Source organism: Haliotis rubra, unplaced genomic scaffold (genome assembly GCF_003918875.1).
Source record: "Haliotis rubra isolate DU_JTF1 unplaced genomic scaffold, ASM391887v1 Scf273, whole genome shotgun sequence".
NCBI lineage: Eukaryota > Metazoa > Mollusca > Gastropoda > Lepetellida > Haliotidae > Haliotis > Haliotis rubra.
The window spans coordinates 520362-534698 of record NW_025766814.1 but is presented as its reverse complement, the minus strand read 5'-3'; the positions used below and the strand labels follow the sequence as shown (position 1 = coordinate 534698).

At 38.9% G+C, this 14337-nt stretch overlaps 1 protein-coding gene across 1 annotated transcript in view; it reads left to right on the top strand.

The window, feature by feature from the left end:
• LOC124280749 (malonyl-CoA decarboxylase, mitochondrial-like) overlaps window positions 1-3841 on the top strand; it is a 33893-nt gene extending 30052 nt beyond the window's left edge. The window contains 1 exon segment of the mRNA XM_046716730.1: window positions 1009-3841. Within this exon segment, the coding sequence (XP_046572686.1) occupies window positions 1009-1226 (218 nt within the window). The 3' untranslated portion in view covers window positions 1227-3841.
• Window positions 3842-14337: the final 10496 nt, after the last annotated feature.

The window sequence follows — 14337 nt, the reverse complement described above, 5'->3', positions numbered from 1 at the left end:
CAGCACAGAACTGACTCATATACATGTAACAGTAACTGTCGTAGGGAATACCCTTTGTAAAACCTATCAGGGTTGGATGATAAGGAAAGACATTCATGATCTGGTAGACGATGCTCTGATTGGTCAGATATAAAGTTGTTCTGACATGGGATGTCCACAATTGTTTTTGTATTAATAGCGAGAACTTAGAACTGATTTCAATGTGATCTGATATAAATCATTCAAGTGTATTTATGACTCCAGACTCATCGGTCTAATCTATATTAGTTTACAAAAACTTGGTGCAGGATCAAATATTGTGCTCTGGTAGATGTGTTTATTTCAATTTCTTGAAAACCTGTGATTGTAATAAAATGCCACGTGACAACAAATGTCCGACACGGTGTGTGCTAGGCAATTGGCATGTGCAGTTTAAGTAGGTGGCAGTCATGTGACCTGCCTCTACAATTGCAGGGACTACATGTGACCAAGCCCAGGATGTACATGACAGTCAATTGGTAATGGGTCTGTTTAAACGAACTTCAGAAAAAGCTATTGAAAGTTAGAAGGTTTCGTGAAATTTTAGTGACAAAAACACAGATTGGGCCAGACCAATTTTATTTCTTGTTTTACGGATCCACCAGTCATATTTGTTCAAATATAATGAAAAAATAAAAATGAATTTTTCCCGCACCAAAAATAAAATCCAAATGTTGATGTGATATAAGTGAAATACCTTGGAAATCAGTGTGAAACCTAAACTCACTCAACTTAATTTTAGTTGATATAAACAAACCAAAAGAGTTAACATGGAAACATGTGGGTTTTTGCTTTGACTGTTGATTTTTTTTTCCCTCCTGCCTTTAGGTTTTCTGATGACACAAATCTGTAAAACAAGAAATACAATTGGTCTGGCCTTACTAACAATTTTGTCCTTTTTGTGACTTTTTTTAAAGGAAAAGTGTTTTTAGTAAGGTGTGTGTTGGTATTGACAATAAGCTATTGGACTTTCTTCTCTATAATCCTCAGCCACGTTTCATCTGAAGAATGGCGCCGTGATGTGGAGACTGAACTGGTTGGCCGATGCCTCCATGCGTGGACTCACTCAGTCGTGTGGTATGATGGTCAATTACCGATACTTCCTTGACACCACAGATGAAAACAGTCAGCAATATCTGGACAACCACACAATAGCTGCCTCGAAGCAGATCATAGACTTAGCATCAGGTGTCACTCCACAACAATAAAGTTTCACTTTTGTGGGCAGTGTAATAGTGCGTTGGTGTCACGTGCAAGAACATAGATGTCTGCCAGGGAACTGATTCACACAGTTCTGAGTGTAAAATCAAAGAACAGGAGGTTTAAGTGCTACTGGTGACATCAGCGTTTGACCGTATTAGGATATTCATCACTGCCAGGAAATGTAGGGTGGATCACGTCTCATTGTCGTCAGACATCAGAGATTTGGATGTCTCTGCAGTTCCAAGAAAATATGAAGACTGTTACCATGGATTCGGGATGGAACAATTGTTTGGATAGTCAGCTGAAGAAGTAGGATCATGGATTTTAGGAAAATACCATGAAGGAACATGGCTGAGGACTCAATTAACATACAAGGTGTTTGAGAAAGGGAATTTGGAGTAAGAGGACATACTTCTTTTCATTATTCTAGAGTATACTAGAAATCATGTTTACAGCTATTTCTCATCACTTTTTCTCTTGCATGTTGTGCTTGAATTATTTTTTTTGAAATTACAGATGACCTGTTTCAAGTCTTGACATAGAATCTAATGTTATTGTAAATCTTGGCCAAAAAGTTATAATGTTTAGTTAAAAACAATTAAAAATGATCAGATCAGAATTTTTCTTGTTTCAATTCAGTTTGTCCGTTATTCAGTGAGTAAAGCATATCCAATTATACAGTTCTATGTTTAAAAATGATTTTTAAATAAATATTCTGTCCCCTTCTATGTTCATACGTATAGGGGAATTCAAATGAATATATAATAATGTTCTGTGTTAATGTCCAACATTTCTTCAATTTACCCAGTGACCTTCCAGTGCCAATAAAGAGGGAGAGAAATATAACTGAAATGGATTATCTTATGATGTGTTTTGTGGCTGTTCCTTGGCAATAGTATTTGTTTTGTTTTTTTGTTGTCTCAGCAATGTTCCAGCTATATCATGGCAGTCTGTAAATGACAAATGATCTATGCAATTGGGATATGATGACATGTATCAACCAAGTCAGCGAGTCAGACCACCTGATCCCGATAGCCAAACGGCATGTCTGTGGCATCTTAGACATTTGTAATCCAAAATTGTCTGTCCGTAATCATTCTGTTTCTGGAGCATAACTCAAAAACTATTTTTTAACAAGCATTGGTACATTTGTCATTTACAGATTTCTGTACTATTTATTTTTCTTGATTTCCATGGAAACAGTTGGACTAGTCTCAAAAGGGAGGGGTGGGCTTAGTTTCCGGAGCACGACTCGAAAACTGTTCAATATCTTTCTACATTTATATTTTTCATGAGTGCCATGGAAACGATTTGGACTTAGTCCCCAAAAATCAAGTTGGACTTTAAGTAACTGTCAGATGATTTGTTCCTTCAAGTTTTGGGGGGCCGGGGGGATTTTTCATCTTCCTAGGAGTCAGAGGATGACTCTTGTTAAGATAGGCTGTCATATATCAAAGGTCCAAGTTTCCAAAAGATACATGGAAGTTTAGGATATGTCCAGTAAAATAGTGATACATAACTATGAACTATTTTCTTTGTGTACATAGCTCTCAAAAGCTATCTCAGCAGTACAAAATTATGGCAAGGACAAGTAGAAATCCAATGATAGTAGTCCTCATTGAAATACAACAGGGTCCTACAAATTATCAGCCATGAAATTTAAGGCCTTTCAGGGCCTTTCTCAAGGCCTAACAGCAATTTGAAGGCTCTATAGAAACACATATAAGACATGAGTAGTTGCATAAACATGAGGTATGTCAAATGTGGGACCGACCATCTCAGCTACATTGCTGTGCTCGGAAAGTTTTGCTTTGCAATGGAGACTAATTAGCATATATTGTCATTAAAGGGTATTTGTTATGTACAGTGGAAACCCTCTACAATGGCATGGGCTGGGACCGGCAATAAATGCCGGTATAGCGGGCGTGCCGGTTTAGAGAACTTTCCCTTTTTAACCTGAGATTGATATTCCGTGCACCATCCTTAACCATACTCCACCGTACTTAACCGTAATCCACTGTGTTGTTGATATACGTTCCGCTAATCTTCAAATTCCATCTTGACACGGCGAGCGACTGACAAATTGTGAGACGCCAATTATTTAATTGATACAAGTGACGCGTGCCACTCACCAATGTACATCACCGACTTATGCTTAACCACCATACTTAACTGTAATCCACTGTGTTGTTAATACACCTTCAGCCAATCAACAGGAGAGCCAAGATAGAGGATGCGGTTTTTGTCAAGCGTTAATTACTGTACAAACAGTCAATTAGGCGGTCTTTATCGCGTGCGAAAATCGGAATAGACTGGCCTTAAATTCTAGTGCCGATATTGAGAGCATGCGGATTGGAGGGATGCGGTTTTCAGGGCTTCCACTGTATAAGTCTCCTGTTAAATCATTACTTCCGAGTTTGGCTAAATTTAGGGCCTTTTCAGGGCAAATCAATGGCTTTCAAGGCTTAAAGCGTATTTTGGGGGCTTTTAGGACAAGACATACAAATTTAGAGGCTTTGAAGCAATCCCTGTACAACATTTGAGGGCTATGATTCTGAAACTGTTCTGAATTCCTCAGGTTTACTATAAATTGGAACTGAATAAAACTTGCATGATCTCTGAAGTTGTATTTTTGTTGTTTTTATGAAACAAAATATTTAGTTCAATGGGCATGACAGCAGCATTTTGGTGCAATAAAATTTCGAGAGAAATTAGAAATATAGTGACAATTGTGTAACACATTACAAGTTGTTGAGTGTATACAATTTTAGCCTTAACTTTGCAGTGTTAATTGTTCTTTTTGGCAATATGTTCTTCATCATTAGTTATTTCCGTCAAGATCGTGAGAAAGGATTCTAAGGAAATAGTATTTGCCTTAAATATTAGCAGTACTGCGATGATTGTATGACTGCTCCTACAATGATTGTGATCATAACTAAATACCACTGCAGTGTGTGTCAAAGTGATATTCACAGGAAGGTATTGGTTTGGAAGTCCATGTCTGACCAGAATATTCCAACATCATCTCAAAAAATTCAGGTTCAGAATTACAAAAAAAAAACAAAGAATGCTATCAGCCATTTTCATCATGTATGTAACCTTTGTAAATATTACTCACTGAATGAGCCTGGGATGTCTTGTAACTAAGCTGGTGCATTATTTTGAATGTATATGGATGTTTTGTAAACAGTTCACACACTTATCATACTTTATTTATTATTATTATTTTATTGTTATAGGATATTTATATAGCGCACATATCCACGCAACTAGTGCATGCTCAAGGCACTAGTATTTTTTTCCCTCGATCATTGGATGTCAATCTCAACTGCACATCGCATTATCAATCTCAACTCCCTGGGAGCCTGGCGCCTTAGACAGCTCGTCCACCGTGCCCCCAATACATCATACATCATGTTCACTATTATGTACTGTACACAGCTTTTAACTTTAGTTTGCAAAGAAAGTTATAACTATGTTCCCACTTTCATTCTTCGACGGTTGAGTGTTATTTGGACATGAATTTGGTGTTAAACAGTGTTGTTGTACTTCATTACTTCTGGTATGATTCAGTGGAAGTACATGACTGTGTGTTTAACGATAGTTAGTTGTTGGGAATCTGTCACTACTGATGTGAGTCAGGGATGTAAGTTACCATATTTTGATGCTTATGGAGTTAAGTGTAATGTAGCTAAGATACATAGCGTTCACTGACATGAACTTCATGTCAGTGAACACTATGTATCTTAGCTCATTGTAATGAAGAAAATTCATAGACAGTGAAGGACAAATCCATCATAATATTGAACCTTCTAGAAGATATTTAGACTATACAAGTGGACAAACTCGTGCCTCGCTGATCTAACATCACATGAAGACTCGTGGTTGTCACACCTTGGATATCCAGCACAGCCTGTTTTGGAAGCTTGATAGTCTGTCTCACAGTCCCTGAACCACATTATTTTCCCTACTGCCAAGCTCTCTCTGCAGTGCTAAAACCCTAAATGAAGCAAGTCTAGATTTCCTCAGGTTCAGGAATCTCTGGCCTCCCTAGGGCTCCTTTTCAATATAAATGGGCTTGTTTGTTACTATCAAAATTATATATATTCAGAGACTAAGCCTTAGTCTAGAAGCTTGACTACTGTTGCTGCAAGAAGTGTTGGAACTAAGGGACATAACTCCTAGGTGACTGAGTGTACTGTTCAGTTCCATCAGCATTGTTCCTTCTGAGCATGCCAAAGACTCTCTGTGAAAGTCATTATCAAAGAGAGACATCATCAGTGTTGCATGTGACAATTTTCACAAGAGTAATTAAAAATGGTAAACTATAGTTAGTAATTACGTAACAAATTCAAATGGACCACTAATTTTAGTTCGTTGTAACAGTAGTTCGTTTCACACATTTTGATCGAAATATACAGCAAGTGTCCTGGACCAGTTCGTTCTATCCACCAGTTCGTTCTATCCACCAGTTCATTCTATCCACCAGTTAGTTCTATCCACCAGTTCGTTATAAGCGTGTTATTTTTACTGGCAGTTTGCTGTACATCGTTCCTCACACTTGCGTCCCCTAACCAATTATTTTATATTTCCTCACACAGCACGAAAATGCCGATTTTATTTCAGGCACGACACGAAAAATCCGGTATGGTGTTGGTATTGATGTTGATGAACTGATGCCCAAGGTTTCCAAATCGTTTAGTTATTTTTACAATTATGCCTGGTTTTGAAAAATGTTAAAATATAAAATTCAAAATTGTTAAAATACAAACCCACCAACGTCCATACACCTCCAATATCCTGGCAGATTTGTTGTTATAAACTACAGTCAGTTTGGGTCAAAATGATACTAATCACAGTCGGTTCATGATCAAACATTCATTTCAAGGCAGAATGTAATGAAAACATCAGACCAATTCTGGAAAAAAAAGTTTCATAACTTTTGTCTCCAAAATGAAAAAAACGTTACGTAACAAATTATCATCATTATCCCCCCAGCATGTAATGCGGGGGGATATAGTCGTCGCCTCGTCCGTCTGTCCGTCTGTCCGTCCGTCCGTCCGTAATCATTTTGTTTCCAGAGCATAACTCAAAAACTGTTCAATATTTTTCCAAAAAAATTGGTAGATATATCAAACAGAACCTTAGGTGGTGCCTTTTGCTATTTACATATTTTTGTCATTTTTATCCCATCGGCATATAATGCGGTGGGATATAGTCGTCGCCTCGTCCGTCTGTCCGTCCGTCCGTAATCATTTTGTTTCCGGAGCATAACTCAAAGACCGTTCGATATTTTTCAACCAAAATTGGTAGATATGTCAAACATAACCTAAGGTGGTGCCTTTTGCTATTTACAGATTATTGTCATTTTTATTTTTCTCGGTTTCCATGGAAACGTTTTGGACTTAGTCTTAAAGAAGGGTGGGCTTCGTTTCCGGAGCATAACTCAAGAACCGTTCAGTATTTTTCAACAAAACTTGGTAGATATATCAAACAGATCCTAGAGTGGTGCCTTTTGCTATTCACAGATTTTTGGCATTTTTATTTTTCCCGGTTTCCATGGAAACGATTCGGACTTAGTCCCAAAAGTGAGAGATGGGCTTCGTTTCCGGAGCATAACTCAAGAACCGTTCAATATTTTTCAACAAAACTTGGTAGATCTATGAAACAGAACCTTAAGTGGTGCCTTTTGCTATTTGCCGATTTTTGGCATTTTAATTTTTCCCAGTTTCCATAAAAACATTTTGAACTTAGTCTCAAAAAGTAAGGATTGCTTTCGTTTCCGGAGCATAACTCAAGAACCATTCAATATTTTTCAACAAAACTTGGTAGATATATCAAACAGATCCTAAAGTTGTGCCTTTTGCTATTTGCAGATTTTTGGCATTTTTATTTTTCCCGGTTTCCATGGAAACGATTCGGACTTAGTCCCAAAAGTGTGGGGTGGGCTTCGTTTCCGGAGCATAACTCAAGAACCGTTCAGTATTTTTCAACAAGACTTGGTAGATATATCAAACAGAACCTTAAGTGGTGCCTTTTGCTATTTGCAGATTTTTGGCATTTTTATTTTTCCCGGTTTCCATGGAAACGATTCGGACTTAGTCCCAAAAGTGAGGGGTGGGCTTCGTTTCCGGAGCATAACTCAAGAACCGTTCAATATTTTTCAACAAAACTTGGTAGATGAATGAAACAGAACCTTAAGTGGTGCCTTTTGCTATTTGCAGATTTTTGGCATTTTAATTTTTCTTGGTTTCCATGGAAACATTTTGGACTTAGTCTCAAAAAGTAAGGATTGCTTTCGTTTCCGGAGCACAACTCAAAAACCGTATAATATTTTTCAACAAAACTTGGTAGATATATCAAACAGATCCTAAAGTTGTGCCTTTTGCTATTTGCAGATTTTTGGCATTTTTATTTTTCCCGTTTTCCATGGAAACGATTCGGACTTAATCCCAAAAGTGAGGGGTGGGCTTCGTTTCCGGAGCACAACTCAAAACCTCTGTATATCTTTCAATAAAACTTGGCAGATATGTGAGGCAGATCTTGAAGTGGTGCCTTTTGCTATTTGCAGATATTTGTGATTTATTATTTTCTCGGTTTCCATGGAAATGATTCGAACTTAGTCTCAAAAAGGAAAGGATGGGTTTTGTTTCCGGAGCACAACGCGAAAACTTCTTAATATCTTTCAGCAAAACTTGGCAGATATGTGAGGCAGATCCCAAAGTGGTGCCTTTTGCTATTTGCAGATTTCTGTCATTTATTTTTTTCATGATTTCCATGGAAACGATTTGCACTTAGTCTAAAATCAAGCTGGACTTTAAGTAACTGTCAGATGATTTGTTCTTTCAAAGATGTGGGGGCCGGGGGGATATGTCATCTTCTGATGACTCTTGTTATTTTTCTCGGTTTCCATGGAAACGTTTTGGACTTAGTCCCAAGGGGGGTGGGGGTTGGGGGGCTTCGTTTCCAGAGCATAACTCAAAAACCGTTTAATATTTTTCAACAAAACTTGGTTGATATATCAAACAGATCCTTAAGTGGTGCCTCTTGCTATTTGCAGTGTTTTGGCGTTTTTATTTTTCCCAGTTTCCATGGGAACGATTCAGACTTAGTCCCAAAAGGGAAGGGTGGGCGTCGTTTCCGGAGCATAACTCAAGAACCGTTCAATATTTTTCAACAAAACTTGGTAGATATTTCAAACAGAACTTGAATTGGTGCCTTTTGCTATTTGCAGATTTTTGACATTTATATTTTTTTTGGTTTCCATGGAAACGATTCGGACTTAGTCCCAAAAGTGTGGGGTGGGCGTCGTTTCCGGAGCATAACTCAAGAACCGTTCAGTATTTTTCAACAAGACTTGGTAGATATATCAAACAGAACCTTAAGTGGTGCCTTTTGCTATTTGCAGATTTTTGGCATTTTTATTTTTCCCGGTTTCCATGGAAACGATTCGGACTATGTCCCAAAAGTGAGGGGTGGGCTTCGTTTCCGGAGCATAACTCAAGAACCGTTCAATATTTTTCAACAAAACTTGGTAGATGAATGAAACAGAACCTTAAGTGGTGCCTTTTGCTATTTGCAGATTTTTGGCATTTTTATTTTTCTTGGTTTCCATGGAAACATTTTGGACTTAGTCTCAAAAAGTAAGGATTGCTTTCGTTTCCGGAGCACAACTCAAAAGCCGTATAATATTTTTCAACAAAACTTGGTAGATATATCAAACAGATCCTAAAGTTGTGCCTTTTGCTATTTGCAGATTTTTGGCATTTTTATTTTTCCCGGTTTCCATGGAAACGATTCGGACTTAATCCCAAAAGTGAGGGGTGGGCTTCGTTTCCGGAGCACAACTCAAAAACCTCTGTATATCTTTCAGCAAAACTTGGCAGATATGTGAGGCAGATCTTGAAGTGGTGCCTTTTGCTATTTGCAGATATTTGTGATTTATTATTTTCTCGGTTTCCATGGAAATGATTCGAACTTAGTCTCAAAAAGGAAAGGATGGGTTTTGTTTCCGGAGCACAACGCGAAAACTTCTTAATATCTTTCAGCAAAACTTGGCAGATATGTGAGGCAGATCCCAAAGTGGTGCCTTTTGCTATTTGCAGATTTCTGTCATTTATTTTTTTCATGATTTCCATGGAAACGATTTGCACTTAGTCTAAAATCAAGCTGGACTTTAAGTAACTGTCAGATGATTTGTTCTTTCAAAGATGTGGGGGCCGGGGGGATATGTCATCTTCTGATGACTCTTGTTATTTTCTCGGTTTCCATGGAAACGTTTGGACTTAGTCCCAAGGGGGGTGGGGGTTGGGGGGCTTCGTTTCCAGAGCATAACTCAAAAACCGTTTAATATTTTTCAACAAAACTTGGTTGATATATCAAACAGATCCTTAAGTGGTGCCTCTTGCTATTTGCAGTGTTTTGGCGTTTTTATTTTTCCCAGTTTCCATGGGAACGATTCAGACTTAGTCCCAAAAGGGAAGGGTGGGCGTCGTTTCTGGAGCATAACTCAAGAACCGTTCAATATTTTTCAACAAAACTTGGTAGATATTTCAAACAGAACCTGAATTGGTGCCTTTTGCTATTTGCAGATTTTTGACATTTATATTTTTTTTGGTTTCCATGGAAACGATTTGGACTTAGTCTCAAAAGGGAGGGGTGAGCTTCGTTTCCGGAGCACAACTCAAAAAACGTTCAGTATCTTTATTCAAGACTTGGTACACATATCAAACATAACTTAAAGTTGTGCCTTTTACTATTTGCAGATTTTGGGAATTATATTTTTCCCGGTTTCCATGGAAACGATTCAGACTTAATTTCAAAAGGGAGGGGTGGGCTTCGTTTCCGGAGCACAACTCGAAAACCATTCAATATCTTTCAACAGAACTTGGCAGATATATGAGACAGATGTTGAAGTGGTGCCTTTTGCTATTTGCAGATATTTGGCATTTGTATTTTTCTTGATTCCCATGGAAACGATTTGGACTGAGTCCAAAAATATCAAGTTGGACTTTAAGTAACTTTCAGTTGATTTGTTCTTTCAAATTTATGGGGGCCGGGGGGATTTGTCATCTTCTGATGACTCTTGTTTTCTTTTTGTTTTCCGTGTGAATTGTTTCGAGGATAAATTTTGCAGGAACAGCCTCAATGGTGGGAAGCACTTGCAGCTTAGGATGTCAACATTTTGGGGTTGTATCAAACGTCTTCCGGAGCGGAATCTATCAGTTTCTTGTTACATGGTTCCATAGAGGAGCTATCTACCATTGTGTGCTTGCAGTGTGGCTTTCTATCACCCATGTTTCATCCAAAAACACTGTTTCGAATCCTTCTTGACGTTTTTTGTTTGATAGTGTGTAAGTATGTGTTGCGTAATCGCACGATGTCACCATTTACACATAGCATCAGCCTGTTTCCCACCACTTACCCTTTTGTAACGAAACCCAAATGTATGCAAAAGTTTCCATGAAAGTTAGAAGGTTTCGTGAAATTTTAGTGACAAACACACAGATTGGGCCAGACCAATTTTGTTTCTTGCTTTACGGATCCACCAGTCATATTTGTTCAAGAATAATGAAAACATAAAAATTAATTTGTGTACTGTTCGCTGTCATCCGGAAACACAAAACCACATCCATGTTGGCTCATAGATGGCAGTGTGTGAATTCAGGAGGTTGTCACAGTAGTATTCGATCCGGGTAGAATAGGTCTTCAGCAACCCATGCTTGCCATAAAAGGCGACTATGCTTGTCGTAAGAGGCGACTAACGGGATCGGGTGGCCAGTTTCGCTGACTTGGTTGACACATGTCATCGGTTCCCTATTGCGCAGATTGATGCTCATGCTGTTGATCACTGGATTGCCTGGTCAAGACTCGATTATTTACAGACCGCCGCCATGTAGCTGGGATATTGCTGAATGCGGCGTAAAACTAAACTCACTCACTCACGGTAGTATTCTGTCAATAACATGTAATGGTGTTCACAGGGATATCACGCTACTAAGCCACCCCCGTTCTGTCTAACGCTGAAGGCATGGTTCCAAACGCTCATTTTGCTGCGCCTGTCTAGGGGGTCCAAAGGACAACGTGATTCATCCTGAAACATAAATTTTGACCAACGTCAATTGGTGACACCAGCGACGTCTTGCAGTAATCTTAATGTGACTGTCCGACACACGTGGGAATACACGTGGGATTGTAATCTGCTAATTGCTGTGAAACGTTATTAGCTTGTTCAAACTTCCAACATGCTAATTGCACGTAACCGTTCCCGACGTGACCGACACCGCATGTCAATAAGTGTCTACTTGAGTTTTACACAATATCAGAACAACTTTCAGTGTGTTTGTATTCGCTGGAATTTTCACCAACAAACTGACACGTTTCGAATTATACCCCGGCCATGTTCACGTGCGCATCAAGACAAACGTTTTCCTCAAATAGGCGTGTTTGCACGAATCCATAACACTTTGTGTATTGAATAAACATTTCAAGATCCACAATCGTACAACTGGGTTCCAGGGGCGGTGGGTAGCCCCGTGGTTAAAGCGTTAGCACACATAGTTCATGCGCAAGTGCTTTCTGCAACAATATCACTCCAATCCTATATGCTCTTCTATTTGGTGAACACATACAATGATGCACGTTTTCTGGTACTTTGTTTTGTCATCACCTTTTTACAACCGTAGCTTGCTTTATCGCTACCCCTTGACGACTTCTTACCAGCATTTATACCACGTTCAAACTTCGGACGTTCACAACAATGTGCACAAAGCCATAAGTAAAATAACACCAGCAATCTAACAAAACTCTACAGAAAGTTGAAATGAAATGGAGAATCTGTACTGGATAAAAAGTGGTTTAGATAATGCCACCATTCAACCAGTCACCATAAGTACACAATCTGAGAGTAGTGAAAGTGAATCAGGAAATTCCTCAGATTCCAGACCGGAAGAGTTTTGATACAACCCCTAAATGTTGACATTCTAAGTTGCACGTGCTTCCCACCCTTGAAGCTGTTCCTGCAACAGTTTACTGTTACTTTACCCTCGTAAAATTTCACACAGAAAATCATAACAAAGTTATGATAGTTTGTTAAGTGACTTATTTTTTCGGAGGCAGACGTTATGAAACTTTTTTCCAGAGTTGGTCTGACGTTTTCATTACATTCTGCGTTGAAATGAATGTTTTATCAGATTGAGTTAGATTGTGGTGATTCATCGCTATCATTTTTACCCAAACAGACTTCAGTTCCTTAACTTGCATCTTGAATCTTGTATACACCTTTCACGGATGAAACGCAATCCGTACAGATGTTCACGTCAGCTATCATGGGTTCCTGATGCCAGTTGTTTCTGTAATACATGCGGCGACACTGCCAGCAATTTCAGTTTACCCATGTCTCGTAATGTAAATGTGTGTGATGATATTTTGTTTATACAAATGTCGGGACGAAATTTCAAAAGAACAAGGGGATAATATTAACATGGGGAAATTGGATAAAGTTTTACGAATATTTTATGACATTTTATGTTGTTGGAAATATCACAGACCAATGACCAATTTCCACTATCGTATACCGCCATTTATTCTCTATCTCTCCTTCTCTCCTTTTTTCGTAAAGAAACAGAGAAGTCAGAGGCCTGTATTGCCAGTTTGGCCCTAGCTTGGATCACCGCCTTGACGTAGGACTCCAGGAAAAATGGACATACACAAAGACTTCACTGATACAGTGGCGAGGCGTTCAATGAACGGCTACCTAGCTTCGTTTGTTCTGAATCCCACTGATATGTATACTTAATGTCTTTCAAGGGGCGGGACCGCCTCCGTGGTGTAGTGGTTAGAGCGTCCGCCCGGAAAGCGGAAGGTCGCGGGTTCAATCCCCGACCGCGTCATACCAAAAGACGTTAAAATATGGTACTTGTTGGTCCCTGCCTGGCGCTCGGCATTAATGGGTACAACAAGGACTGGTTGGCTCGGAGTCAGTATAATGTGTCTGAGTGGAGTATTCATGCTTCACTTCGGCATGGTATCTCAGTTGGCTAGCACTATAAAACCAGCTTAAGTCTGGGCTAGTACAAGCAGCCGCACATACACATACACACGCATGCACGTCGTCATATGAGCGAAATATTCTCAAGTACGACGTTAAACCCAATTTCACCTCACCTCACCTCAAGGAGCGGTGGGGTAGCCTAGTGGTTAAAGCGTGGTTCGGGTTGGATTCCCTACATAAGTACAAATGTGAAGCCCATTTCCGATGTACCCCGTCGTGATATTGCTGGAATATTGCTAACAACTGCGTAAAACTAAACTCACTCACTCCTTGTATATATGGAGTGTATATCAATGTTCAATAGGGCTGATAGGTTGATGAGTGAGTGAGTGAGTTAAAGTTTGTAGTCACAGCGGCAGTATTTCAGCCATATCGTGACTTAAGATAGTTATAAATTCATGATAAATATGCAAACTTTAAAAACCTGTAGACGAAGCACAGTAAAACCAACTAGTATATCACAGTAATAAGAAATAAAACTAGCGTATATCTCTAAAATAAGATTTCAAATTAGGACAATACAACATAAAAAAAACGGCTTAGGATCGCCAACAACTGAAGGCAGATCACCACACAAGGGACCATGGGGACTTACAGTACTTTGGCTACCTGCATGGACCCTGGATTTATGTACCATCCCTTCAGCCATTGGCGATTGTACTGATATTGAGCCGTAATAAAACAACAAATATTCTACGATAATAAAGGTGTGCAGAGCTAAATCTACTAGGAAAGTTTTGGAACTTACGTACCCTCTCAGGAGGACAATCATTTTGCAGTACTTTAACCCCCTTCGAGGATACTAACTATCTTAGTTGCTAATTTTGATAGGCCGATGAAGTTAGGAGGGTCTTTTATTCAGTTTTGGACAAAGATGTGTATAAAATCCAACATGCTATTTTCATATATACTAAGGAATAACGTGAATTATAGTCTTAGAAAAGTAGGGGAACATGAACTTTCAATTTTGATAGGAAGTATAAGCGGAAATACGAGTACGTGTTTTGTGTTTTTACTGCTATTTTACAAACTTTTTGTTCAATTTTAATCACGGAAGGTGACTT